The sequence below is a fragment of the Mustela lutreola genome, chromosome 8 (genome assembly GCF_030435805.1).
Source record: "Mustela lutreola isolate mMusLut2 chromosome 8, mMusLut2.pri, whole genome shotgun sequence".
In the NCBI taxonomy this organism is placed as follows: domain Eukaryota; kingdom Metazoa; phylum Chordata; class Mammalia; order Carnivora; family Mustelidae; genus Mustela; species Mustela lutreola.
Window position 1 is genome coordinate 73136781 of NC_081297.1, and position 26423 is coordinate 73163203.

At 36.2% G+C, this 26423-nt stretch overlaps 1 protein-coding gene across 3 annotated transcripts in view; it reads right to left on the minus strand.

Moving 5' to 3' along the window:
• Positions 1–26423, minus strand: part of CNTN1 (contactin 1) — a 354959-nt gene that overhangs the window by 107048 nt on the left and 221488 nt on the right. For all 3 annotated transcript variants that reach the window (XM_059185639.1, XM_059185640.1, XM_059185641.1), the window contains 4 exons: positions 25907–26024; positions 19361–19511; positions 14863–14990; positions 14373–14548 (listed from right to left, as the gene is read on the minus strand). In XM_059185639.1, the coding sequence (XP_059041622.1) occupies positions 14373–14548; positions 14863–14990; positions 19361–19511; positions 25907–26024 (573 nt within the window). The remainder of the gene's footprint in view (positions 1–14372; positions 14549–14862; positions 14991–19360; positions 19512–25906; positions 26025–26423) is intronic.

The following is a 26423-nucleotide window of genomic DNA, read 5'->3' on the forward strand; positions in this document are numbered from 1 at the left end:
GGTACAGTTCTTGGCACCCAAGAGCAATGACAATAGTAACATCAAAGATCACAGATCTAACAAATATAATAATAATGAAAATTTAAAATATTATGGGAATTACCAAAATATGATCCAGAGACACCAAACGAGTAAATGCTGTTGGAAAAACGGTGCTAATATACTTGCTCAACAATGGGTTGCTAGAAACCTTCAATTTGTAAAAACACATTATCTGCAAAGAGCCATAAAGTGAAATGCAGTAAAACAAGGTATGCCTGTAATTGCTAGTTATAATCTGAGCAGACAGATCCAGTTGGTTGTAATAGAATGCTACCATCTCCATATAAAGAACTGGCCCACGGCCACACATATTGTTCCTTGATATTAACCAGTCTTAGTAAAAATGTAGGTAGAGGTTATACAATTTAATATCAATTGGGGGTCTTTCTGTACCTTGAGGTCTAGATTGACTAAAAAATCTGGTTTCCAAGATTTCTGCAGATTCCTTGGGTAGGAGAATACCTTCCTTCTTTTCCAATGGTCAGTTATTTCTTTGTCACACAAGGAGTACCAGACAAGAAGTTCAGCCCTTTCCCTGTTTTGTCATAAACCTAATGAGACGAAGTCCTCCCTAGTAAGGTTACAGAATGGAAGATGGTGGAATTGGCTGTATCCCACTAGGCAAGGAAAATCACCATTGAGAATTACCATTCACTGAATATCTTTATTCTTAAATTTCTGTTGGACAGATTTATACTAGGGATTTCTCAGTGACTTTGACCTTTCCCAGGGCCCTTCCTGGTACCAGCTCCCATCTCCTACTTCTCTCTGCTCTTCTCTTCTTGCTCTTAGAAACAGAGAATTATTTATTATTATTATTATTATTATTATTATTATTTCCTCATGTTAAGTTGTTTAATTCTATGATGGTTGTTTGGATCAGGTAATAGTTATTCTTCAAAACCTGACTTTCTGTTCTGAGATATATATATATTTTTTTCCATTTCTTTATCTCTTACTCCTCAATTCATTTTAATCTGGTCCCGGACCCCTCTTCAACTTATTTTACTTGACTTCTGATAGGATTTGACCTTTTCCCACTTATCCAACTTTCTAATCATCTATGACAACATACTTCCCAGAAACTTTGAGGACATTCTCAACCTTCTTCTTCTTCAAGCTCCTTATAATTCCATCATAAATTCTTGAATTTATCTATTCCTTCCCTCACTCCTGTCTCTTTCCTTTTCTAAGCTACCAACATCCCTCACTGAACTACTATTCTCTATTTGCTCACTCCCTCCACTGCTGTTCTACTCTATTCTTTTCTCTCCTTAGCATCCAGGGTGACCTTTTAAAAATGCCAATAGGACCAAATCACCCCACTTTATAAAAATAAAACTTACTGAAAGCTTTAAAATTTTTCCTCCTCCTGGAACATGGCCAATCTGGCTCCATTTTCTAGATTCTGTTCAATATTCCAACTCAGCTAGTGCCATATTGTTTACTTGGTTCTTCAGGAGAACATTCCCGTTATAGGACCTTAAACGTATCTGTTCTCTCCCATCTCTGGTTAACCATGGTATTCCCTCTCCTGGAATGTGATCCCCTTGTATTCTCACACTCTTATCACATTCACCTAAGTAAACACTGTTCACTCACCCATACCAACTCATTTCCTCAAGCAAAACTTTCCATTTTCTCTTGTTATATTTTGTCACTGCACCTTTTACCTTATGTCATATAATATATCTCAGCTGCAATAAAATATTTGACCGCTTATAGGATTAAAGTTGGTCTTCCTAGAGGACTCTAAGTTTTATGTGAGGAGGAAACATGCCTGCTTTGTTTATCATTGTATCCCTGTTTTATATGTGTATATAAAGTCTTCTACTAGACTAATTTTTTGAGGGAGGAACTTGGTTTTATTTATTATTACATACAAATTACTTATTGTAATATTGGACATAAAGGAGGAATTCAGCAAATAAACATTATGCAAGTAAATTAATAAATACCTATTATCTAAAATGTCTTTATTAATTTCTTTTAGTAATTTTGTATGATTTTTTCAGGCAAGATAATGACAATGTTATAAGATAAAATAACTGAATTGTGAACAACTATTGGTATCTATATACATGAGATAAACTGCCAATAATAATAAATTTTAAACTATTTATGAACTAATTTCATGAGGAAATAAAAGTTTCAGCAATGATGTGTAAATTTCTAGAAAAAATACAGTGAACATATAAAAGAAGGAAAACCTCTAAGTTTTCCAGCCACCTGTAATATGTGTTGTAAAGAATTTGACCTTGCCCCAAGAGAGGTCTGTTATTTCCTTAGCCTCTGGAAGGTAATCTAAAGTGTGTTTCTTTGCCTGGGTATCGTGGGTCATACTGGATAGTCTAACAACATGATTTAAAGACACTTGTATAGTTTTAGACTTAGGGTCTGAAACCATATAGTGACTTAGGGTAGGGGCTTTGGGTCATGTGGTATCAGTCACTGTAGAGACTGACATTAACCATTTGGGCAATCAATTAATCATGCCTACAAGATTAAGTTCCAATAAACTCTTTGAACAACAAAGCTCAGGTTTGAGCTTTCCTGGTTGCCAGTACTCTGCACACATTACCATACACCTAAGCTGATAAAGTAACGCATCTTGACTCTACAGAGACTGAACAATGAAAGCTCTGTATTGGTATTTCTCCTGGATTCTGCCCTATACACTTCTTTTGCTGGCTGATTTCAATCTGTATGTTTTTTTTTTTTTTTTTTGTAGTAAACTGTAACCATAAATATAATAGCTTCCAGGGAGTTCTGAAGTCCCTTCCAGCAAATCAAAACTGAGGGTGGTTTTGGCAACCCCTGGAACTTGTAGTTCATTTCAGAATTGAAGATGGTCTTGGGGATGGTGCCCCTTTGTAGTTGGCCTAACTCCTCATACTGCCTTACTTAATAGAATTCACCCAAGGGAGGCGGTAAAGAAATATTATTTTATTATTTATAACTATTTTTAAAAAATATTTGAGGCAAGGAGAGAATAAATGTGTGTATATGGTGAAGGTAATAATACATTTTTCTTGAGCTGTCATAAAGACTAATTAGCACATATTTCTGAGTAATTTCCTAGTGAGAAAAAATAAAATAATTTAAACACTGTATATTTTTAAAACACACTGCTTTTAATGTGTCTTCACCTTCTTAATTAGCACTGCATTGTGACACTAAATATTCAGTAATGGAAAGATACTAAGTAAAACCTTTTGAAGTTATTATGACAAAGATAATAAGTTATATTTGAGGAAAATAATGTTTGCATAGAAGTAAAAAGCACTTAGTTCTATTATATGCTTTCATTATGTGAACTCACTTTTTTGGTTGCTTCCTATGTCTAAGTGAAAGATAATCCTGTTGCTAAATTCACACTATTTTAAGAAGTCATGTGATTAGACTGAAATTAAAAAAATAAAACACTTCAGAAATTTAAAATGTTTTTTTTAATTTAACTCCTCACAAAAAAAAAAAATTGAGGGCAGAAAAATAATATAAAAATAAGCAAGTTGTGAGACTATAATTGCCTTTTATAAAATATCTGTATTCTATACACCTAATATTCTTTTTTTCTTAATAAAATTGGTACCTTTCCCCCCCAGACTCTCAGTTTAAAACACATTGCTGTTTACATATTCACTTATTTTATTCTCAGAGGAATAATGTGGTCATGATTTTTATACTTTTCACATGTAATGAAAAACACAAATTATTTTATGTCTTAAAATATTACATTAAATTTATACTTATTGAATCTTCCAAATAAACTCTGTAAACATTTAATTAAACTAGTCTAAAAGTTCACTGCTAAAGTACTTTTAAATGTCAGTTCTGCTTTAAACATTAGGACTTAGGTAGGTAATGATGGACTACTTGTGTAAAGTAATCATCAGCAACTTTAACCCTTATTTTTATTTGCTCTATATTTAGTAAAGGTGACACGAAAATATCTCAAGAAGGGAAGCAAAAGGAAAAACATACTATATTATTTCCAATATAGTTGTGTACATATAAAGCCTTTCCTGAAATTTTTATAAATGGTAATAGCTCTTTCCATACCTCAGGAGAAGCTGAGGTTCTCAGTGGTTGACAGAACGCTTACAAAGCAAGTAAAGATCATGGACCTCAGCACATTCTAGCCACAAATTAGATACGAATGCTCTCTATATTTTCACTAAAAAAACCACAGTTTGGCTGAATTACAAAACGCTTCCCTTCATGTGAGGAGAGTTGAATCACATACTGGAAATTGTGATAGCACAGCTCAGGGATGTTCCAAAGTATAGATGTGGTTTACCACTTAGAAATTTCCCAAATTTAAATCAAAAGACTTCCAAAATCTAAATGCCCCTTCCTTTATTCCCCCTCCCCCATGAACTAACTCTACAAATTCATCCCTGCAGTATCAATGGATCTGACCTACCAAGCTGTATTAACAAACTGAATGAATCATAATGAGCAAAGAAATATGTCAGATGCTACATACAAGGTCAAGCTAAAGCTTATGGCTCATAATAGCTATCTATCAACAAAAGCATTCCATTGAAGCTCAGAAGGAAGGGCCAGATATAGAAGGTTGAAGGAAAGAACATCTTACAAAGAAAATATTCTAGAAACTTATAAGCAAAAGCTATTAAATATGATTGATACATGTTATATCTATGAAAAACAATTTTTTTTTTTTTACTTTTGGTTTGTTGGGTTAAAGAAGGAATAACTGCAAATTTCACCACCAGCATCACCAACACGATTTACAACAAATACTTAGCGAGGGTTTCAGAGGTACCAGGGACTATTATAAATAAATATTCTACGTGTGCAGACTCACTTGTTCTTAACTGCAGCTCTGCGAGCTAGCTCTGAATCCTATTTTAGGGAGGAGGATGCATTACTACTATTAACAGCAACCACCCCTGATGCTAATACTGTTGCTGTTGACAGACTATTTCTGCTGCTAGTAATACTATTATGAAAACTGCTTCTGCTACTTGCATTATTGCTGCTGCCACTGTGGCCTCTACTCCCAAACTCGCGGGAATACCTGATCTAGTTTATTAGGTTTCTTTTAGATGTCTGGCAATGTGCTAGCTACTTCACCTACATTTTCTTATTCAACTTTTATAATGCTCAGGGAGATACTACTTATGCTTCCCTTTTATTGCATTTTTTTATAGATGTATTTATTTATTTGAGAGTAAAGAGAATGCGTGCATGCGAGAGGGGGGGCAGAACAAGAGGGAGAGAATCTCAAGCAGACTCCTCCCTGGTGTGGAGCCCTCCATATCCCATGACCCTGATCATGACTACAGGACCCTGAGATCATGCCCTGACCTTAAATCAAGAATGGGAAGCTCAGCTGACAGGGCCACCCAGGCATCACTGTGTTTCCATTTGAAAGACAAGGAACTGGAAATTTTCAGTGAAGTGGCTACTGGAAGGCTCCACAGTCAGCACATATTACTGGTTTAACCAGGTTGAACTGTTTCCAAGATACTGTTTCATGAAACAGACAATGGGATTTAAGTTCACAGTTTGGTAGGTAAAGATGGGTAGCTTCTCATAGCAGAAAGAATACAATGTTATCATTTTACATATCTAATTATTAAATTTGTGATTTATTTAAAGGTTTAAACATAAGAAAATGGGAAAAATAGTAGAATAGTATGGTCACCTGAATAACAGGCATTAGATTAAAAATTTGTAAGTTTACCCAGTTTGCTGTATCTAATTAGCTAGCTAGTTAGCTCTATCCTTCCTTGTCTCTATATACAATATGTCCATCTATTATTGAATCCTAGAAAAACAAATTATTGATATTATCATACTTCATTCCTCAAATATTAGAATCTCCCAAAAAGTCCATTCTCTAACGTAATCACAAAACCATTTTCACAAGTAATGTAATTAACACTAATTTCCTAATATTACCTAATATTCAAGTTAGTGTTAAGTAATGTTTCAGCATTAAGATTGCCTGAATGTGAAAAATATTTTTAAATGTACAACTCAAAAATATTTTGAAAATGAAGTAATATCATCATAAATATGAAAACTTAGGTAAATTAAGAAAGTGGCCTAGAATTATTATTAAGAGATCACCAAGTATTTGTAGAATCAAAGGAAAAGTTGAATATTCTTAAATTTGGCTACTTTGATAGCTGAGGAGTCCAATTTTGATCATTTGGACAATTTTAAATTAAAGTTCAAAAAGGAGAACATTTTCTGTAATCATTCTGACTGATGGACAAAAACATCAAAGCCTTGGATTTAGAACCAATATTTTAGAATTGAAAGTAAACTTGGATATTAATTCATATGGTTTTTACATGCGTTCCCATTAGCCTTGGGGTTTTGAAGATCTTCAGGGATCACTTGTAAAAGGAAGGGATCAGATGGGAAGCTTTGTGGAATAGGAAGAAACGAGAGGCCTCATGACGGAACACTGTAGTCTCCTACCCGTGCATGCGCGCGCGCGCGCACACACACACACACACACACACACACACAATTTCTTTACTCGGAGCAACCTCACCTTTTTTACTTATTGGGTTTCTGATTTAAATTCTCTTTGCAGAATGGATTCTGCTGCGAAAATATTGTTCTTTTTATTTTAAAACTTCTGATGTGGCTCAACTTCCTCATATGGTATATGAGAAGCCTAAGGCTCAGAATGACTGTCCTGATCAAGGTCATATAATCCATTAAAGGCCAGACCAGAACAATACTCCAGCTATTTAGCTAATGTTCTACTCTTAAAATCATAGTGAAAAAATTAGATAGATTTTTTGGAGTATGCCAGCTCATGATGAAATTGTGTATTTCTAGTGTGATATCATAAATAAAACATCAAAGTCCACATGTAAAATTATAAAATTCTTAAGATACTAAAAGATTACATGTTTATTTTTCCCACTTTTTATTTTAAATATGTCCCCTATTTTGCCACAATAATTACTGCAGTGATGTTTGAGTATGGAAGGAGTGCTAGGTACAACAAAGGGGACTTTAACTTTGAATGAATTTTTGGAGATTCTTCCAAACCAATTCATTTCTGAAGAACAAAGACTTGCTGTTCTATGTCCTAATCCATTTACTATCACTGAAATCAATGGATGCTTATGTATTATGCTAGATACTTGGGTATTATGCTAGAGAAGAACCCTTACTGACATGGTCTGCACATAGGAAGTATAATGATCTAAAAGAAGTCAATAGTCAATTACTCATAAGAGAAGAGAAAGGATGTGGCAACAGGTAGAATGCCTTTGTGAGTTTTGTGGAGGTCACAGAACTATGTCAGGGGACTATATATGTTTTACATGTTTCTTTCTTCTTCCACTGCCCACCACAATTTGAATCTTAAATTCACAAAACACATGATATCTATCATCCTCTACTATTCACACTATTTTGGAAAATGTTTTAGCCAGCCTCTTAAAATTTTTGTTGTTGTTGTTGTTCTAAGCACTCTCATCTGCTCAAAACAATGTAATTCCTCTTTATTTCTAACACATCATGCTTAAAACCTTTCAGTAGCTCGTCTCTTTATTCCCGAGTCTCTCTTTTTTCACCCTCCTTGAGAGTAGCCTTTCTCAACCTTGGTACTATTGACAATGAGGACCAGGTAATCCTCTGTTTTGGGGAACTGTCCTCAGCTTCACAGGATGTTTAGCAGCACTTGTGCTAAACAGATGTCCATAATACATAGCCCTCCCTCCACCTCCCCATAGTGGGGAGCAGTCAAACCTGTCTCCACAAATGGCCTAAGTCCCTGGGGAGAAAAGTTGCTCCCAGTTTAGAACACCATTTTAGGGCTCACATCAACTCACTGTGCTGCTGGTCTTCTGTTCTACTTCCTTAAGCTCTAATTTGATCCTTGCCTTTGCCTGGATTATGGCCTGAACTTCCTTTTCTTTTCCAACCTCTACTCTATAATTCCGGGCAAGCTTCACCTTCTTACTCAGCAGTAACAGAGATCCAATAACATTTTTAGTATTAATAATTTAGTATTATTGTTCCCTCTCCACTCTCTCTCTCATCCTGTCCCTCTACTCTCTCCCTTCGGATGTGCAGAAGCCAACTTTCTGTTCAAATTCCTAATATATTCTAATATGAAATATGTATGTCTCAAATTTAAGCACAATTTTGTGATGCATTCCAGATAATTACTATTTTATTTTAAAAAGAAAGCCTTAGGGTAAGAGCTCTGTCTTCCTTTGTTTTGAATGGTGTTTTCTGTATAGGCAGAACAAAGCATTTCCATGTACCTGCAAACACACACATACGCCTACCCACCTAAAAGAGATCATAAAGAATTTCCTAGAACTAAAGACCACCTGAAACTATGCAGACTTGATTTATAATGTATTGCAAAACTTGCTAATAGTATAAGGAGAATGAAGTAATTTGGGCAACCTTGAGTGAACGTAAAAAGTACGTTAAACAAAATTATAGAATAAATTAGGAGTTGAACAGTAGGGTCTTAGAGTGCTTTAAACAATGGGAGGGGGATTATTTAAGCAGACACAGACGGGAGTGCTAACCAGTGGACTAGAAACTCGAGTGGCAAAGGCCTCAGGGTCTGTAGTCAGCCACCTTGGTTTCAAATCCTCCCTGTCACCAACAAGTGGTACTATTACTTTTGGCAAATTACTTAACCTTTCTAACCTTTATTTTCTTCACTTTGAAAATTGAGAAAAATCACTATAGCATGTGTTCTTTAGAGGACTGCTGTGAAGATCAACTGAGAAACACAGGAAAAACACGTAGTCCAATGTTGGCCAAACAGAAAGCACTTAATAAATGTTGACTATCATTACCTCTCCCATTGCTTCTGGCAAGAGAAGACTGGAAATTTTTTGTTTCAGATTAGGTACCCAGTGTAGCAGCAGTGCAAGAATTAAAGAAAATTGAGATCTGTAAGCAGAAAAAAAACCAAACCAAACCAAAACAAACAAAACAAAAAACCTGTATGCAATAGCCTCTGGAAACTTCAATTGGGAATGATTGCTCTATTATACACCATATTAATAATAGCTGCTTACAATCTGCCAGAACTTGTGCCAAGCACTTTATAAGCATTCTCTACTGAATCCTCACCCAAATACTATGAAGCAAGCAGTTTTGCAAACCCAGTGAAACAACCTGAATGAAGTAAGTGAATTATTAATAAAATATTAGAGAGGGAAATCTGAAGTTTAGAAAGCCGTAATCACTGGCTCAGTCTCAAAGAAGAAGTGACAAAATGCAGCCCAGAGCCCAGGACTGGTTGTGGCAGAGCCTCTGAACAATTCAGATGCTATTTATAAATTCAAAACAGACACATAAGAACTTCTTTCTCAATTACAATGTTAACATTTGTGTGTGTCAAGATAAAAGGAAAAAAGATATTATAGTGGCAATAATCAGAATTGGAACCTTTAACTCCTGGTTAACTAAGATAATGGCTCTGACAGGGAGATTGTTATTAAATACTTGGAAGAAAATGACTCAAAGGAGATGTGAAAAGTTAGTTGGCCATTGAAAAAAAGTAATTTCCATAGATCAGGCATCACCATGGGAGAGGCATAAAATAGTATATTACAAATCTGTAATTTTTGGTGGATAGTCCTAAATCCTTTTCAGAATAAAAGGAGTTATAAATTAAATTGATAATTTAAATGATTCTGTCTTTAGTATTGACTCTAAGAAAGTAAAAACCTATTGAGCCGGAAAATCAAAATATAAGCTATTTTGTAGTTGGACTTTAAACCTACTTACTTGAGGTAGGAAGAGTTTCTCCTTCTTAGTATTTGCCCCATAACTTTGATAGATTAAAAGAATGCCAGATAAACTGCTTATAAGCTTATTGTATCAAAGCTTCAAATTTTAAAATTTATGATGCATATTTATTTATATATATTCTTAATATCCTCCTATGCATAAGTTCAAGTTCAAATGAAACAATTCCTGAAACTGTTTACATAATAATATAACATTAAGTGAATGTTTTTTGACAAAATGGAAGAATAAATGACATAACAGGTGAATTAGATAATTAACTTACTTTTTTCTATAATCAGTATTAAGTGTTTACACATAGATTTAAAGTTAGTATCTGCATATTTTTAAGTGATTCATTCAAAAGAGTTTTTCATGAAGCAGGATCATTAAATATAATGATCATTAAATATAATTTACTTTGGGGGAGCTAACTATAAATTCTTAAAAGAAATGTACCTCTTCGAAAAATATAGTTAGTTTTTTCCTGATAATTATATGAATAAAATTGAAAAAGTAAAAAGTGGAAATTTTTAAGTCACCTATAATCACGTATCTTAGACCTAACTATGGGAAAATCTATTTAATTTCATAAAGCTTCCAGTGCCAAGTCCATGCTGTGAAAATTGAAGCCTTATGCAAGGTTGCCACCTGGTGGTCAAAGTCGAGAGTAGCAAGCTAAAATCAAAGCACACCTGACATTGAATAAAATTCATCATTGAAACTAAACTGGAAAACACAAACTTACTTTGTTGAAATGAAAAGCTTAAAAGTTTGACTTATATACTTTTTCTTCATTAATTAGAGCATCTATTAACTTTTAGCAACTAAACTTATTAAAACCAATGATGATAATATTGGTTTTAATAGCTATCAAATTATTTACATTTGAATTTTATTTTTTTTTAAAGATTTTATTTATTTATTTAAGAGAGAGACAGTGAGAGAGAGCATGAGAGGGGAGAAAGTCAGAGGGAGAAGCAGACTCTCCAAGGAGCAGGGAGCCGGGTGTGGGACTGGATCCCAGGACCTTGGGATCATGACCTGAGCTGAAGGCAGTCACTTAACCAACTGAGCCACCCAGGCGCCCTACATTTGAATTTCAAAGTCACACAGAACCTCTACTGTGTTCTGGATCAGTGCCTGTGTTTATATTATTCAGTGTTTTATTCACCCTAGTGCCCGTCACTGTTCCTGCTTGTACTATATGCCCAGCACAATATTTTTAAAGATTTTATTTATTTATTTGACAGACAGAGATCACAAGTAGACAGAGAGGCAGGCAGAGAGAGAGAAGGAAGCAGGCTCCATGCTGAGCAGAGAGCCCGATGTGGCGATCGACCCCAACACCTCGAGATCATGACCTGAGCCAAAGGCAGAGGCTTAACCCTCTGAACCACCCAGGCACCCCTCAGTACAATATTTTTAAATGAAAAAATGATACTCACTAATTGAAATGTTGTCAGGATCAAATAAAATATCAAAACATTATTTAAGAAGTTCCCCAAAATTACGTACTGACACATTTGTCCATGCAATCTGAATAATAGACAAATGAAGTCAGTAATATTCCTTCCTTTGCATTTGCTGTCCTCAGTGCCTGACATTCTCATTGTTTGGATTCATTAAGCTTGAGGTGGGAAGATTTGCTCCTTCTGAGAGTGATCTGTTAGTGACCCCAACATCAATTATTACTCATTAGGATGATCTACCAAAAGATGGATCAAACATATCCAGTGTTTTTTACTCGAAATTCATGTGGTGCATTTAGCAGTGAAGTCTGACTTTGAAGTTTGCTTTGAAAGAGAAGGAAGATATAAGAGAAGGCTTCAGAGGTCTGAGGTTCAAAAGATGACAGAATTAAGTTTAATAATATATATTTTAAAAAAACCTAGAAAAAATTTTATTTTAACTATTTAGAGAACTGAATCGACTTGTCCATCTAATGTGCTACAAATGTGCATTTGATATTTTTAGTCAATTAAGTTACATATCTAGCCAGTGAGCATGTTTTCTACTGCTGATCATTACTTGGTGGACCGAAGCTGAAAGGTGAGTTCATGAGGTCAGAGCTTGGGCCTGCAGTTAGGTTCTGCACTGGATTAGCTGAGGGGCAACTACATGAACCTCTGCATCTACCAACAGCAAAAGAAGTCCAGTAAGTAATCACCAAAGTCTTTTATGTTTTTTATGACCAATTCACAAGGGAGAGGCTGGGGGTTGGGTGAGCCTGGTGATACGTATTAAGGAGGCACGGATTGCACGGAGCACTGGGTGTTACAGGCTGACAATGAGTCATGGAACATTAGATCAAAAACTAATGATGCACTGTATGGTGACTAACATAACATAATAAAAAAGATCCAATTTATTATTTACTTCTTAATTATCATTCCAGTATTTCTTTATTTTCCTCTCTTTTTAAACCATGGGGCTCTTCTTCCTTCTTTTTTTTTTTCCCCCTCCTTCCTTCCTTTCCTTTTTCCTCTCTCTTCCTTTCTTAATTTCTTTCTTTTTCTTGGGGGAGGGGGGAATGTTTATTTACATCAACAAATATAACATAACAATCATTTTGAAGAACATAAGCTCCACATATGAATTTTAAAATTTATTTAGGACAATTTATACCCCTAAATCTATTTACATAGACTTTACTGCAGCTGTTAAGTAGCTATTGTATGAACTATGGTTGTGATAGTTTTGAAATTACTCAATATATAACACCAAGAAACTAAGCAAATTCAAAAGTCCATTTTTTAAAATATTTATTTATTTATTTATTGGACAGACAGAGATCACAAGTAGGCAGAGAGGCAGGCAGAGAGAGGGGAAGAAGCAGGCTCCCTGCTGAGCAGAGAGCCCGATGCGGGACTCGATCCCAGAACCCTGAGATCATGACCTGAGCCGAAGGCAGCGGCTTAACCCACTGAGCCACCCAGGTGCCCTAAAAGTCCATTTTTTAAGTAAGATCTTTGTTTAGCTCAGCTTTCCTTAAAATGAGTAAAAACTAAGTAGTATTTGCTTTACTTGTAAAATAAAACACAATTTGAAGAAATTATTAAAGATATCAGTGCCCATTTTACTAATGTGGGGAACACTTATGAATAAGCATATCAAAATATTTTCAGACATATAAGGAAAAATATCACAGGGTATAATGTTAAAATAGTTCCCTGCCAGTTCCCAGTTGTTATTTTTTTTAAGTGTAAGTTTGGTTTAGAAACTGAGAGATCGGGGCACCTGGGTGGCTTAGTTGTTAAGCCTCTGCCTTCAGCTCAGATCATGATCCCAGGGTCCTGGGATTGAGCCCCGCATCGGGCTCTCTGCTCTGCTCCCTCTCCCTCTGTCCCCTGCTCATGCTCGCTCTCTCACTCTCTCTCTATCTCAAATAAATAAATAAAATCTTAAAAAAAAATGGAAGGACAATCAGCAGATTTGCTGTAAATTTATAGCTATAGTTACATCTGTTAGATTAAAATGAAAGGAACTGAATTTATAGTTAACATGTAGAAGGATAAACATTCATTACTGCATGGGTAGTTGTTTTATTAAACTAATAAAAATGTAACAAGAAATGTTTCTATCTAGTTAAAATCAGTCTCACTCAACCTGACTGAAAGCCTGTTTTGCCTTTTCAAGCGTATAGTTCTAGAAAAAAAATTAAAGAGCTAGACAATTTGAAAGGATATGATTATTATAGGTACAAACCAATCTTCAGATTTCATAGGACTTTAAATATCCTAAATATTCTACTATACTACTATTTTACTGAGTTAATTCAAACTTTTATTTCTATACTAATAATTGACTTCTAAAATTAAAATTAGTTTTCTTCAATAAGCATATGCTCTCAGGTTCCTAACCAGTGGCCTTTCTAGAGAACAGGCAGGTAGGAACAGTGGCCAATTTGCCTTTTAAATACAACTGATCCTTGAACAATACAGAGTTTAGGGGCACGGACTCCCTACACAGTTGAAAATGCACTTACAACTTTTGACTCCACCAAAACCTAACTACTAAGTTGAAATTTTAATAATAGTTAAATAGTCAATAAAGACATATTTTGTAAGTTGTATGTATCATACACTGTATCCTTATAAAATACAGCCATTTATGCATTCTAAAAATCACATGGACTAGTTCTCCAAACCCTCCCATATAGGTATTTTGTCTATTTCTGAACCTCAAAGAATAAGAAAAATGCCTTAAAGTCATCATTATAACAAATGATAAGTCCTATGCTCTTACCTTATTTAAAATGAATAAATAGGCACTAGCACCTAGAGTACAGATACAATGAGGGATAATACACATCAACATAAAAATTATATTATAATTAAGCAAAAAATAGACCTAAAGCTCAACAAATATTTACTGATTTATATCTCTACCAAAATCCTTATAACTTGCCATTTTTAAAAAGGTTTAGGAGTGCTATGATTGATAAAAGGAAATCCATGAAAAGCTTTTTTTGCCTTTTTTTCAGTATCATAAATGATTATAGTAATAGGAGCTGCAGTCACATAGGGTCACTGGAATGTCAATAAGATGAAACTTAAAACACATACCATAAAATTCCGCTGGTAATGAATGTTCTCTTTGTTAAAATCGATCACGTAGCCATTGAAGGACCAAATAAAGGTGAGATCCAGAGCGGGATCAAAGGAAGCAGCACATTGCATGGTGGCATTTTCTCCTACAGTAATATCAGCATTAATTGGGGCCAATATAATTCTTGTGGGATCTATACAATTAACAAAAAAAAGGAAGAAAGCACAATTCAAGGAAATATTAGATACCATATTATCTAGCACTTTAAAAGAATAAAAATCAATATGTATTTTTACTTCTCTGAGCAAAGGGAAAAAGAGGTATTCAGACTCAAATTCCAGGAACAATTTCATGAAGCAAGAGATTTGCCCCACAGGCTTTTGAAATGGAAACTTATCTGTATATGAACTGTTGTAGAAGCTTGGTGGTGAATCATGTCCCATAGTACATTAGAAACTAAGCACGATTAAACTAGAAAATAACAATATTGACTGAGGCGTTTCTTACCTGTAATAACAAGAGTGCCAGTGTTATTAGCCCTCCCTCTGTTATTTTCTGCAAAGCACGTGTAGATACCACCATCATTCCTTGTGATGTTATTTATTTCCAAGCTGCCATCCTCCCAAATGAGTATTCTATTCAAGTGAAAGAAATACATTCCTCACAAAATTAATCTAGTGAAACATTTTAGTGTTCTTAAGAGTTCAAACACTATCTTTTGATTGTTAAGTTTTACACAATTACTTGACCATAAGATTTTTTTAAGATGAAACATCCTAAAGAAAAAAAAAAGAAGAAGAAAAAAGAAATATCCTAGCCTTTGTTTATAATAATTCTTTTTCCCAGCATTGACAAATTGTTTTAGAAAGCCACCTTCACCTGTTTCTTGGTCTACTGCAGTATTTTTCTTTTTTTTAAGAGAGAATCTTTTTTTTTTTTTTTTTTAAAGATTTATTTATTTGACAGAGAGAAATTACAAGTACACTGAGAGGCAGGCAGAGAGAGAAGGAAGCAGGCTCCCTGCTGAGCAGAGAGCCCAATGTGGGACTCGATCCCAGGACCTTGAGATCATGACCTGAGCCGAAGGCAGCGGCTTAACCCACTGAGCCACCCAGGCGCCCTCTTTTTTTTTTTTTTTTTTAAGATTTTATTTATTTATTTGACAGAGATCACAAGGAGGCAGAGAGACAGGCAGAGAGAGGGGGGGAAGCAGGCTCCCCACTGAGAACAGAGCCCGATGTCGCTCTATCCCAGGACCCTGAGATCATGACCTGAGTTGAAGGCAGAGGCTTAACCCACTGAGCCACCCAGGCGCCCTACTGCAGTAGTTTTTAACTAGCCTCCTGCTTCACCCTTGCCTGTCTATAGTCTCTTTTCTACATAGCAGCCAAATATGAAGACCTAAGTGACGTAAGTTACACCATGTCACTCTTCTGCTCAGTGACAGCACTCTCCAGCTCAGCTCCCTCCAGGAACTTTCCATCTCACTCAGAGTGAGAGCCACAGTCCTTTGATTCCCTTGGAGGCTGGACAATCTCACAGGGTTTTGTACCTTCAGCAAAGAATTGCTAGATAATTCTGGTTAGTATCGTACGCACCTGTGCACCCATGTGCACACACAAGGCGCAGTGGCTGTCTTGCCACCCTCCATCCCGTCCAGCTTCCATGATTTTCTCTCCTAATATGCATTCCATCAGACATACTTTGGTTTTATGGACTAGCCTATCCTTCCATCTTATTTGTTAACGGTGAAAGCATACTAACTCCAGAGAAGAAAAGAATTTTGGAGATACTCTCACATAAAGGGCGGAGATAAAGATCACTTCAGAACTGATAATAGACCATTGAATATCAAATAACAACTACAAAGACAATCTGTTGTAGAAAGTGTATCATTTAGCCCAAAGTAAAATCATACGATTGAGAAGCTAATTACAATTCAAGGTTTATGTTTCCTCTCTACTGATTGGAAACATCGCAAAACCATTTTATAAGGCAATCAAGTGCTTGTAGTAACTTTGTGATGCGAAACGATTTTTTTGTAATTACATTAATCAGAATGAGATTGCAGTCAGGCTTAAAAAGACAGTTATTCAGGTTACTCCTTGGATATTAGTTTTAAACAGAAATATTTTATTTCTCTAAAAATAATTTATTTGTTGAACTTTTCTTTATGCATGCTATTTTACAACATTTAACTTTATTTTTACATGAAATACCATATCTATTATAAAGTGGTGCTTATAGGGGTGCCTGGGTGGCTCAGTGGGTTAAGCCTCTGCCTTCAGCTCAGATCATGATCTCAGGGTCCTGGAATCAAGTCCCATATCGGGCTCTCTGCACAGCAGGGAGCCTGCTTCCCCCTCTCTCTCTGCCTGCCTCTCTGCCTACTTGTGATCTCTCTCTGTCAAATAAATAAATAAAAAATCTTTAAAAAATTAAAGTGGTTCTTAGAACCTGAATATTAGTGGATTAAAGTAGGGAACAAAAACTGGATTTATAGACTCTTTTGTCAAGAAGTAATACAGTTTGATTCAAAGACTAAAAATATTCTGACAGGATTAAAATAGTAAGATTTTAGGAGCTAGACCTTTCTTTTCCTTTTTTGAACACATGTTGATATTTAGGAAAAACAAGTCCATGAAACATGGTTCTGTGAAAACCCTTGGCTGGAGAGGCTCCTAGCATTCCTTGGTCCTCATCAGAGTCAGAGAAGGGTTTTATTTTTTTTTTCATTTAGGGGAGAGAGTTAATGGTGGTGCTAAGGGAGAATGCTGTGCCACAATTTTCTTGCAGGAGTAAGTACCTAGAAATGGGACTACCTTTTGATCATATCTTTGCATTGCTTATTGTCTGATTATTAATGTCTCATCAGAAAATCAAACAAATTAATTCTCCCTTTAACACTGATTCTTCTAGCAACATGTGCTGATGTCTTGAAAACTTAGTCAAGCATATTCCCTGTAAAAGTTAATCTGTTCAGGGAAATAACTGCTGTTCCTGTGTACTCCCTCTCCCCAACCCAACCTGTCTTTGTCCAATACACAGCCATACTTGGGATCCACCTAATCAGAGAACCGTGTTGGGTCGGGTTCATTCCACAAGTTCAAGGTTCAGTTTGGAGATTATCAATATACTGCCAGAAGGCTACTTTAACCTTTCTAACTTTTAAATACATTCAAATAAAGATGATAATACCTATCTTACCTACTTTTTTGGATTGTTGTAAAGAATATCTCTTACATGCTTGAGCTAGAATATACCTTTAATAGGCAAAATCAACATTTTCCTCCTTTATTTACACCTTTATTTTTTTATTTTTTTTTTTTTTTTAGACCGATTCCATTACTCAAAGATGAGGTTAAAGCCCCCAAGCAAAAAACATTATTAATGGTCTGGATTATTATGTCTCCTCCCTTAAAACTCTTCATTCTCCATTCTCCTCTAAGGACAAACCATACTGGTTTTAGGTCTTACATTCTTCACCATCCTATATTCTCTGCACCAGGCCCTTTGTACATGCTTCTATCACTGCCTGGAATATTTCCTTCTCCCTCACATTCACAGCCCATTTCCTATCCTGACTTTCTTTTCTCCATACTTGAGCACTTTAGTACTATTACCATATCTTCTAGGAAATTTAAAGAAACCATTTGGTGTGGCTTTTAAATAAATACTAGACAAGTCACATGTTTTATGTTTTATCTTAAAACTACCAATGGTCTACTTGTTAGGAAGTAGTTTAATATTTTATCTCCTTAGGGACGTCAGTTTTATGTTTTATCTTAAAGCGGTTAATGGTGTACTTATTAGGAAGATGAGAAATTCCTGTTAATTTAAAAAGATGGGAAGGAATGATTTATTCTTAAAGTCACCTGTATTAAATTTTTTCCTACTGAAATACTTAATAGGCTAACTGCATAAAATTAAAACAAATATAAATGGATACAGAAGGCTGGTGGGGTTAATGTAGAGCATGAAATCAACCATAATCCCTGGCTTGCTAAATGTAACGCAGAGGCTGTGGGGGTGAAGGAAGGTTTCGGAGAAGGGCACAGGCCTTTGGAATGCCAGGCCTGTGTGATCACTCTGCCCTTGGAACACCTCAGGGAGTTGCCTTTCTTTAGGTTTTCTTGGCCCAAACAGCGGCCCTGGGATCTAAGATGCCCCGTGATCCAAGAGATGTATGAATTGTTTCTTAGGCTACGTTTAGCAGAACACGCAAATTAACATATCTTATCTTTCCTGTAAACAGATCCCCCTAGTTTCAGTAAAACCCCTTGTCGCACATCAAGTGCTTGAGAAATAGTGATAAGGGTTTGTGATTATCCAGAAGGATCAGTAAAAGCAGAAGCAAAGAAGAGCGAGGGACCTTTCTGGGCTTTGACCCCTGTGCCTTCTCCTCTCATTCACAGCAACGTTCAGGGTCATCTTTCATCCATCTGTACAGGGATTGTGGCCATTGCCAGCAGAAGGCCTTGCTGCGAGGGGAGAAGTCAGAGATCATATTTTTTTTCTTAAGATTTTATTATTTATTTATTAATTTAGTTGACAGACAGAGATCACAAGTAGGCAGAGAAACAGGCAGAGAGAGAGGGGGAAGCAGGCTCCCTGCTGAGCAGAGAGCCTGATGCAGGACTGGATCCCAGGACCCTGAGATCATGACCTGAGCCGAAGGCAGAGGCTTTAACCCACTGAGCCACCCAGGCACCCCCAGAGATCATATTTTATTTGACATTGTTCATTTTTTTCCTGAGGCCTTTGGCAATTTACCAAAAATTTCTGAGTCTCAATTTTTTAAATTCCTTATAAATTACAGAAGCTTAGAAATTGAACCCTGATGATAACAGATAATAAGAGTAAAGGGTAAGCACCTCTGTTTATCTTAGAATTATGTTATTTTCTGTGGAGAAAAGTTAGGACAACCAACATTTACATTAGTCCTCTTTAAAACGAATTTTGCTGAACAGTAAATTGCAATCAGATTTCTAGTTTTTGAACTGACCTGCTGCTATTGACAAGCCACTCTGTCCCTTTACTCCATGAAAATTTGGGTTTAGGTGCTGCTTTAGGTTTGCATTCAATTATGACCCTTCCTCCTTTAGCAGCCAAGATCTTCTTCTTCATAGGATTCATTTCAAAAGTTGGAGCCAAAGCTAAAAGGAAATAAATTATTATTCTTCTCTTTTACTAAAAAGGAAAAAAAAAAATTCTTCTATAGCACCTTTTATTCTTTTGATTAATAATCAACAGAAAAGATTAATCTCACCAAATAGTATCAGATATAATGATAGACATTCCCTACCTAGTATCAATATATTTTCCTTTTATTTAATAATATTATTGATGTATATTTTACTTATAAAATTCACATTTTTAATGTACAAATCTTAGTAATAATGGATTATAAATTTTAGTTAAACTCAAATGCTATGTATATATTTACCTTGAGGGTAACATCTAATTTAATTGTTTTGACTCAATTGCACAAGGGAAGTTAAGGGAAATACTGGAGGAATTTGAGCACCATTATTAATACTGATATATATTCATAATAAATACTCTCAACCACACTTTCAGTGAACTGTCCCCAGTATACAAATGTGAGAACTGATATCTGTTATGATTATATAATTTGCCAAAGGTACCACGGCAGTATCAGGTAAGATTCACAATTGAATCAATTTTCTTCTGATTTGTAAGCATGCTCTCTTCATTAAACAATGATTCCTCCTTCATCATGCAATATTTCTTGAGCACGAACTGTGTACAGACACTGAAATACCAAAATAAAAAGATTTCTGCCTTCACACCTACCTGCAAACAGCTAGGGCAGTGATGGATGCAAATCACTGAGGGAAACAGGCTACCACTAGAGCTTCCCCTTACATCAAAGCACAGAGCAATAGTTATGAGAATAGGATACAGAGTCTCATAAAAGATTACTTCACTGATGACACGTTCTCTCTTTCTTAAGGTCTCCTACACCTGCCTCATTTCATAACCTCCTTGTATTTTGGCAGGCTTCGGGGGGATCCCATCCGTTTATGTTTTGCACGTCCAATCATCTGTATATAACTGTGTCCTTTGGGGAGGCGTTTCTAGGCTCAAGTGTATCTTCATCCAGATGTTGACTCTTCAACCTCTAGTCTGTGATTCTCAAATTCTGTTTGTGCATAAAAATAATCTGATGATCTGGATAAAATGTTGATTAAGTAGGCCTGGGATGAACCTGAGATTCAGCACTTCTAACAAGCTCCCAGGTGTTGCTTTTGCTGCTGCTGCTGCTCTGTGGGACACACTTTTTAATGGCAAGGATTTAATTTATCCCATTGTTCCTTTAGTCTGGGTTTTGCTGACAACAAATAAATACATAACCAACCAACTTGTGTTGTACACCTAACACAGTGTGTGATATTTTGTATAGTCTCAACAGATACTTTGGGTGACATACTCCCCATCAAATATGAGAGAAAATCTAATGGGATTATATTTTTTAATCTAAATTCATCTAGAAATGAGAATTTTTCTTGAGTCAGTTAAGTTTTAATGAAATACCTGATACTTAACTAATATTTGAATTTATAGTGACAGAATCTAGACCATGTTCTTACATATTTTAGAAGCAGTAAAAAATAAGGGAATATTTTCCTCCCAACTAAGAAGAGGACATGAATTTTTTTATTTCTTTCATCCTTTACTGTGCCTATTCAAATAATAGTATCTTGTGTAGAAAGTTCCCCCAAAATGCTTGGTGGATGAATAAATGAATTATCTAGATAATGAAAGAAAAGAGAGAGCAATCAACACTCTCTCTAATGGTAGTAAACAAAAATAAATGGAAACAAATATAAAGATGCCCAGAAACATTGCTCTCAGGCTGAAAATGCTGAGCACGAACTGTTTTAATTACTACAGTAATAGTCATTAACTGACTACAAGATTTTGTGCTTGAATATGGAGTGATCTTTCAGCCTAAGAAATTTAATTTTCATGTAATTTTGTAATGTATGATGATAAACAAATTTTTATAAAAAACAGAATGTTAATATTGGGGGAAGCATTTAAAGTCACCTCATATCTTGTATGAGTCAAAATGATTTTGTTGCACCTCATACCAAAGTAATACAGCATGAAGCCTAAACCTGAATGTTTGCTTGATACCCAAATAAACGAGGTTAAATATATTAGCAAGGAATTTTTACTTTGTGGGGAAGAAATGGAATATGATCCTCAACATTATAGTAAGAGGCAGGGAAAATCAAAATTAAGAAGGCCTCAGCTCTCTTTTTATTTTTATTTATTTACTTTCAGAGAGAGAGAAAGAGAGAGAGAGCCAGCACTAGCAGGGAGGGGCAGAGGGAGTAGGAAAGAGAATCTCAAGCAGACTCCATATTCAGTGCAGAGCCTGACATGGGGTATGATCTCAGGACCCTGAGATCATGATCTGGGCAGAAATGAAGAGTCTGACGCCTAACCCAATGATCCAGCCAGGGGCCCCAGCCTCAACTTTTTTTAAAAGGTAATTTTTAAAATATTTTCTTGCAATTATCTCATTTCCTTTTATATTCTTTTAGCGTCACTCAGTTTGTAGTGGTAACAATGTCCTAAAGAATTCCCCTTTGGTGTAGCAATAATAAAACAGGCCATACTGAGTCACTGCTTTATCTTTTTGGTAATATTTTTGATTGTAAAAGAGAAAGCCTGGCTACCTAGATTCATAGGACTAAAGCTGATGACAGCTACTTTAAATAAAGTGAAAGCAATGTAATACAGTAAGAACTTAATTAAAGCAGGTGTAATGAAAGTAAGGAGGATGTGGGATTTATGGAGTAACACTGAGAAATTAGATGTAATAGGAAGAAAGGATGCAGTGTATGCTGTCATTCTATAGAACAGAATTTTTCAGGAGGCCATGTGAATGCGGAGGAAAGGGAATGCATTTAGCTTCAGGCTCACTAAACATGGGTTATCTGTGAGATTACCCAATGAAGATTTCAATTAGGAAGCTTTATGTTGAGCTTAAAGCTGAGGATAAAAACCTGGGCCATTGATATAAATTAAGGAATCACTGATAATTAATGGGAGAAGAAGAAATTATCCAGGATTTTTAAAAATTTGAAAATAATAATAATTTAGGAATAATAATATAGAATATGTGAAAAAAGGGAGGAAGAGGACAGAATGGAACCAGAGCAGGAACTCTGCCAGGGAGCAAGATTTCTAACTGAGCAGAGAAAGGGAGAAAGAGGAGAGAATGACAGTGATTGAGAATAAATCATCTGGGAAGGGTGAAAGCATGGAGTCACCAAAGACAAAGGTGCAGAGAATTCAAGAATAAAACATGAAGAAGAAGCAGCGTGAGAAATACGAACGCATGTATGCCCATGGAGAAGAGATTCCTGTCCGTATCAAGTCAGTGCAAGGGAGAAGAGATGAAGATGGCGCAGAGATAAAGGGGTTACAGGCATCCCTCAAGATATTGTAGGTTAGGTTCCAGACCACCCCTGTAAACGAATATCACAATAAATGAGTAAAATGAGATTTTTGTTTTTTGTGTTTTTTTGTTGTTTACCAGTACCTGCAAAAGTTATGTTTACACTACTATATAGTCTATTAAGTGTGCAGTGGCTTTATGTCTAAAAAAACCCAACGTACCTACCTTAATTTAAAAATGCTTTATTGCTAAAAAATGTTAACCATCATACGAGCTTTCAGCGAGTCATCACTTTTTTGCTGGATCTTGCCTCCATGCTGGTGGCTGCTGACTGATCAGGTGGTGGTTGCTGAAGGTTGGGGTGTCTGTGGCCATTTCTTAAACTAAGACGACTTTGAAGTTTTCCCCATTGATGGATTATTCCTTTCATGAAAGATTTCTCTGCAGCATTTTACCCACAATTGAACTTCTTTCAAAATTGAAGTCGATCCTCCCAAACCCTACTGCTATTTTATAACCAAACTTGATGTAATATTTTAATTCCTTTGTTGTCATTTCAATAATCTTCACAAAATCTTCACCAAGAATTATGCTACATTTAATCTTCCCCATGCTCTGAATGTTTTGTTGCCATCCAGCAAAGCCTGGACAACAGCACATCTGTTGACAGCATAGTTTACTGAGTATTTTAAGCCCTCTGTTGAGAAAAACTGCTCAGGAAAAAAAAAAAAATGCTTTCTTTCAAAATATTCCTGCTCCTTGACACGGCTCCTGGTCACCCAAGAACTCTGACGGAGCCGTGCATGAGATTAATGTTCTTTTCATGGCTGCTAACACAACATTCATTCTGAAACCCATGGATCAAGGAGCAATTTTGACTTTCAAGTTTTATTATTTAAGAACTACATTTCATAAGGCTCTAGGTGTCACAGATGTTGAATTTTGTAATGCATCCAAGCAAAGTAAATTGAAAAACTTCTGAAAATGACTCTCTCTTCTAAATACCACGAAGAACATTCAGGATTCATGGGAAGATATGAAAATATAAACACAGGCAGGAATTTCGAAGTTGATTCCAACCCTCATAGATGACTTTGAGGGGTTCAAGTCTTCTGTGGAGGAAGTAACAATAGATTTGGTGGAAATAGCAAGAAAACTAGAATTAGAAGTGGAGCGTGAGGATGTGACTGACTTTCATAAAATTAAAATTAAGAAGGCCTCAGTTATCTTTTGATTTTTATTTATTTTCTTTTAGAGAGAGAGAGAAAGAGAGAGAGAGAGAGCCAGCACTAGCAGAAAGATACAGAATGAGTAGGAAGAATAATTGTCTTTTTAAGATTTTATTTATTTATTTGACAGAGAGAGAGCTCACAAGTAGGCAGAGAGGCAAGCAGAGAGAGAGGAGAAGCAGGCTCCCCGCTGAGCAAAAAGCCCAATGTGGGGTTTGATCCCGGGACTTTGAGATCATGACCTGAGCGGAAGGCAAAGGCTTAACCCACTGAGTCACCCAGGCGCCCCAGGAAAGAGAATATTAAGCAGAGTCCAAATTCAGAGGGCTTAAAATACTCAGTAAACTGTTGTCAACAGGTGTGCTGTCCTCCAGGCTTGCTGGATGGCAACAAAACATTCAGAGCACAGGCAGATTAAATGTAGCATAATTCTTAATGGCCCTAGGATTTTCAGAATGGCGAATGAGCACTGGCTTCAACTTAAAGTCACCAGCTGCATTAGCCCCCAACAAGAGCGTTAGCCTTTTCTTCTACAGCTTTCTTACCCCGCTCAGCCTTCACGGAGTTAGAGTTAGAGCCTTGCTTTGGATTAAGCTCTGGTTTAAGGGAATGCTGTGGCTGGACTGATCTCCTCAGACCACTAAACTTTCTCCATATCAGCAATAAGACTGTTCTGCTTTCTTATCATTCATGTGTTCCCTGGAATAACACTTTAATCCCCAAAACTGTACTTTTGCATTCACAACTTGGCTAACTGCTTAGTACCGGGGGCCTAGCTTTCAGCCTCTCTAAGCTTTTGATATTCCTTCCTCACTAGCTTAATCATTTCTAGCTTTTGCGTGAGAGTGAGAGATGTCTCTTTCACTTGAACACTTCGAGGGCATTGGCCCAAAGTCAATACTGTTGTGCCTCAGAGAACAGGGAGGACCAAGGTGAGGGAGAGAGATGGGGGAAAGGCCAGTCGGTGAGGCAATCAGAACACACACATTTATTGATTAAGTTCACTATCTTATACAAGTGTGGTTCATGGTGACTGAAAACAATTACAATAGTAATATCAAAGACCAACGATCATATCAACATACCAAATATGGTAATGAAAACGTTTGAAATCTTGTGACACAGAGACACATGTAAGCAAATGCTGTTGGATATACAGCCTCAATAGACTAGCTTGATGCAGGGTTGGCACAAACTTTTAATTTGTAAAAATGCAGTTCTTTAAAGTGCCGTCATAGGAGGTACGCCTATTTTTGGAAAGGAAATGCTTATTCCTCTGGATGGAGAATATGAAAGGATGAGTGTAGTAAAGATTCAGATACTTTGTAATGAGGGGTGGGAAATTGAAGTATTTTATTTCAAAGGGTTTCAATTTTCATGGAGGAGTAAGAAAGCAATACCAAAGTGGGAGTCAGGTTGGAGTAGAAAGCTTGAGGAAAACTAAATTAAAATTAAAGATTTTAAATAGCAATTTCAGGTCATGAGATCCAAAGAATACGAAAACTAGCAAGTGTTCAAGACCCATCTGAGCCTGGGTCATACGCATTGTGGAAGCATCAATCATGGCAATGTGATTTTCAAGCAGTATTTAAGAGCTCAGACATAGGAGAAACAAGACTTGTAAAAACTAGCATGTGTAAAGTTTGCTTAAAATTTTTTTGAGACTATCACACTCCATGTTGCCTCTAATTTGTTTGCTGTTCTCTAATGAAAGAAAAATATATATATAAAACAGTAATGTCATCCTGTCCCAAACCCCATTTCGAAAGTTTTTAACTTTAGTAATTCAAGAAATAATCAAATATGATCTTCAGAAACCCTGGGATCATGGTTGAAGGTGTTGCTTTCCTTGTGGAAGTTAACAGAAACTAGGAAGGATACTGACCCAAGATCTTCAGCTCCGCGTTTGCATAAATGGCTCCATGTGTGTTTTCAGCTATGCACTGGTACATGCCAGCATTTTCAAAAGTCACATCATACAGTCTCAATTCCCCTTTATGATACTGAAAAGAACACAAAGTAAAATACATTTCCTTGATAAACTTTAATATAAACGTTTTATTTAGGTTTGGCCTCATTTGACTTTTAATTTGATACATTATTTGGCCCCCGCTGTTAACTAAGTCAAAGACAGTAGGCTTTTCACGGCATGGGAAAGTAAAACCCACTTACCATGCCCAGTGGCTCTTGTTCTAGTCATCCTACTGAGTTGAGAGTCCACTGTTTCCCTCCTGGCCCAGCTGAGAGATTACAGAGAGAAGGTAGAGAAAGGCCCCACTGCTGCCACTTGTCCCCAGGGCTAAAGGTAGAACCTTCCCTCTTACCTCTGTTTCTGTGGGGTCAGGGAAACAGTGGCCAAAAAAAGAGGACAATATCAGGTAGTAGAGATGGATGAGTAGGAA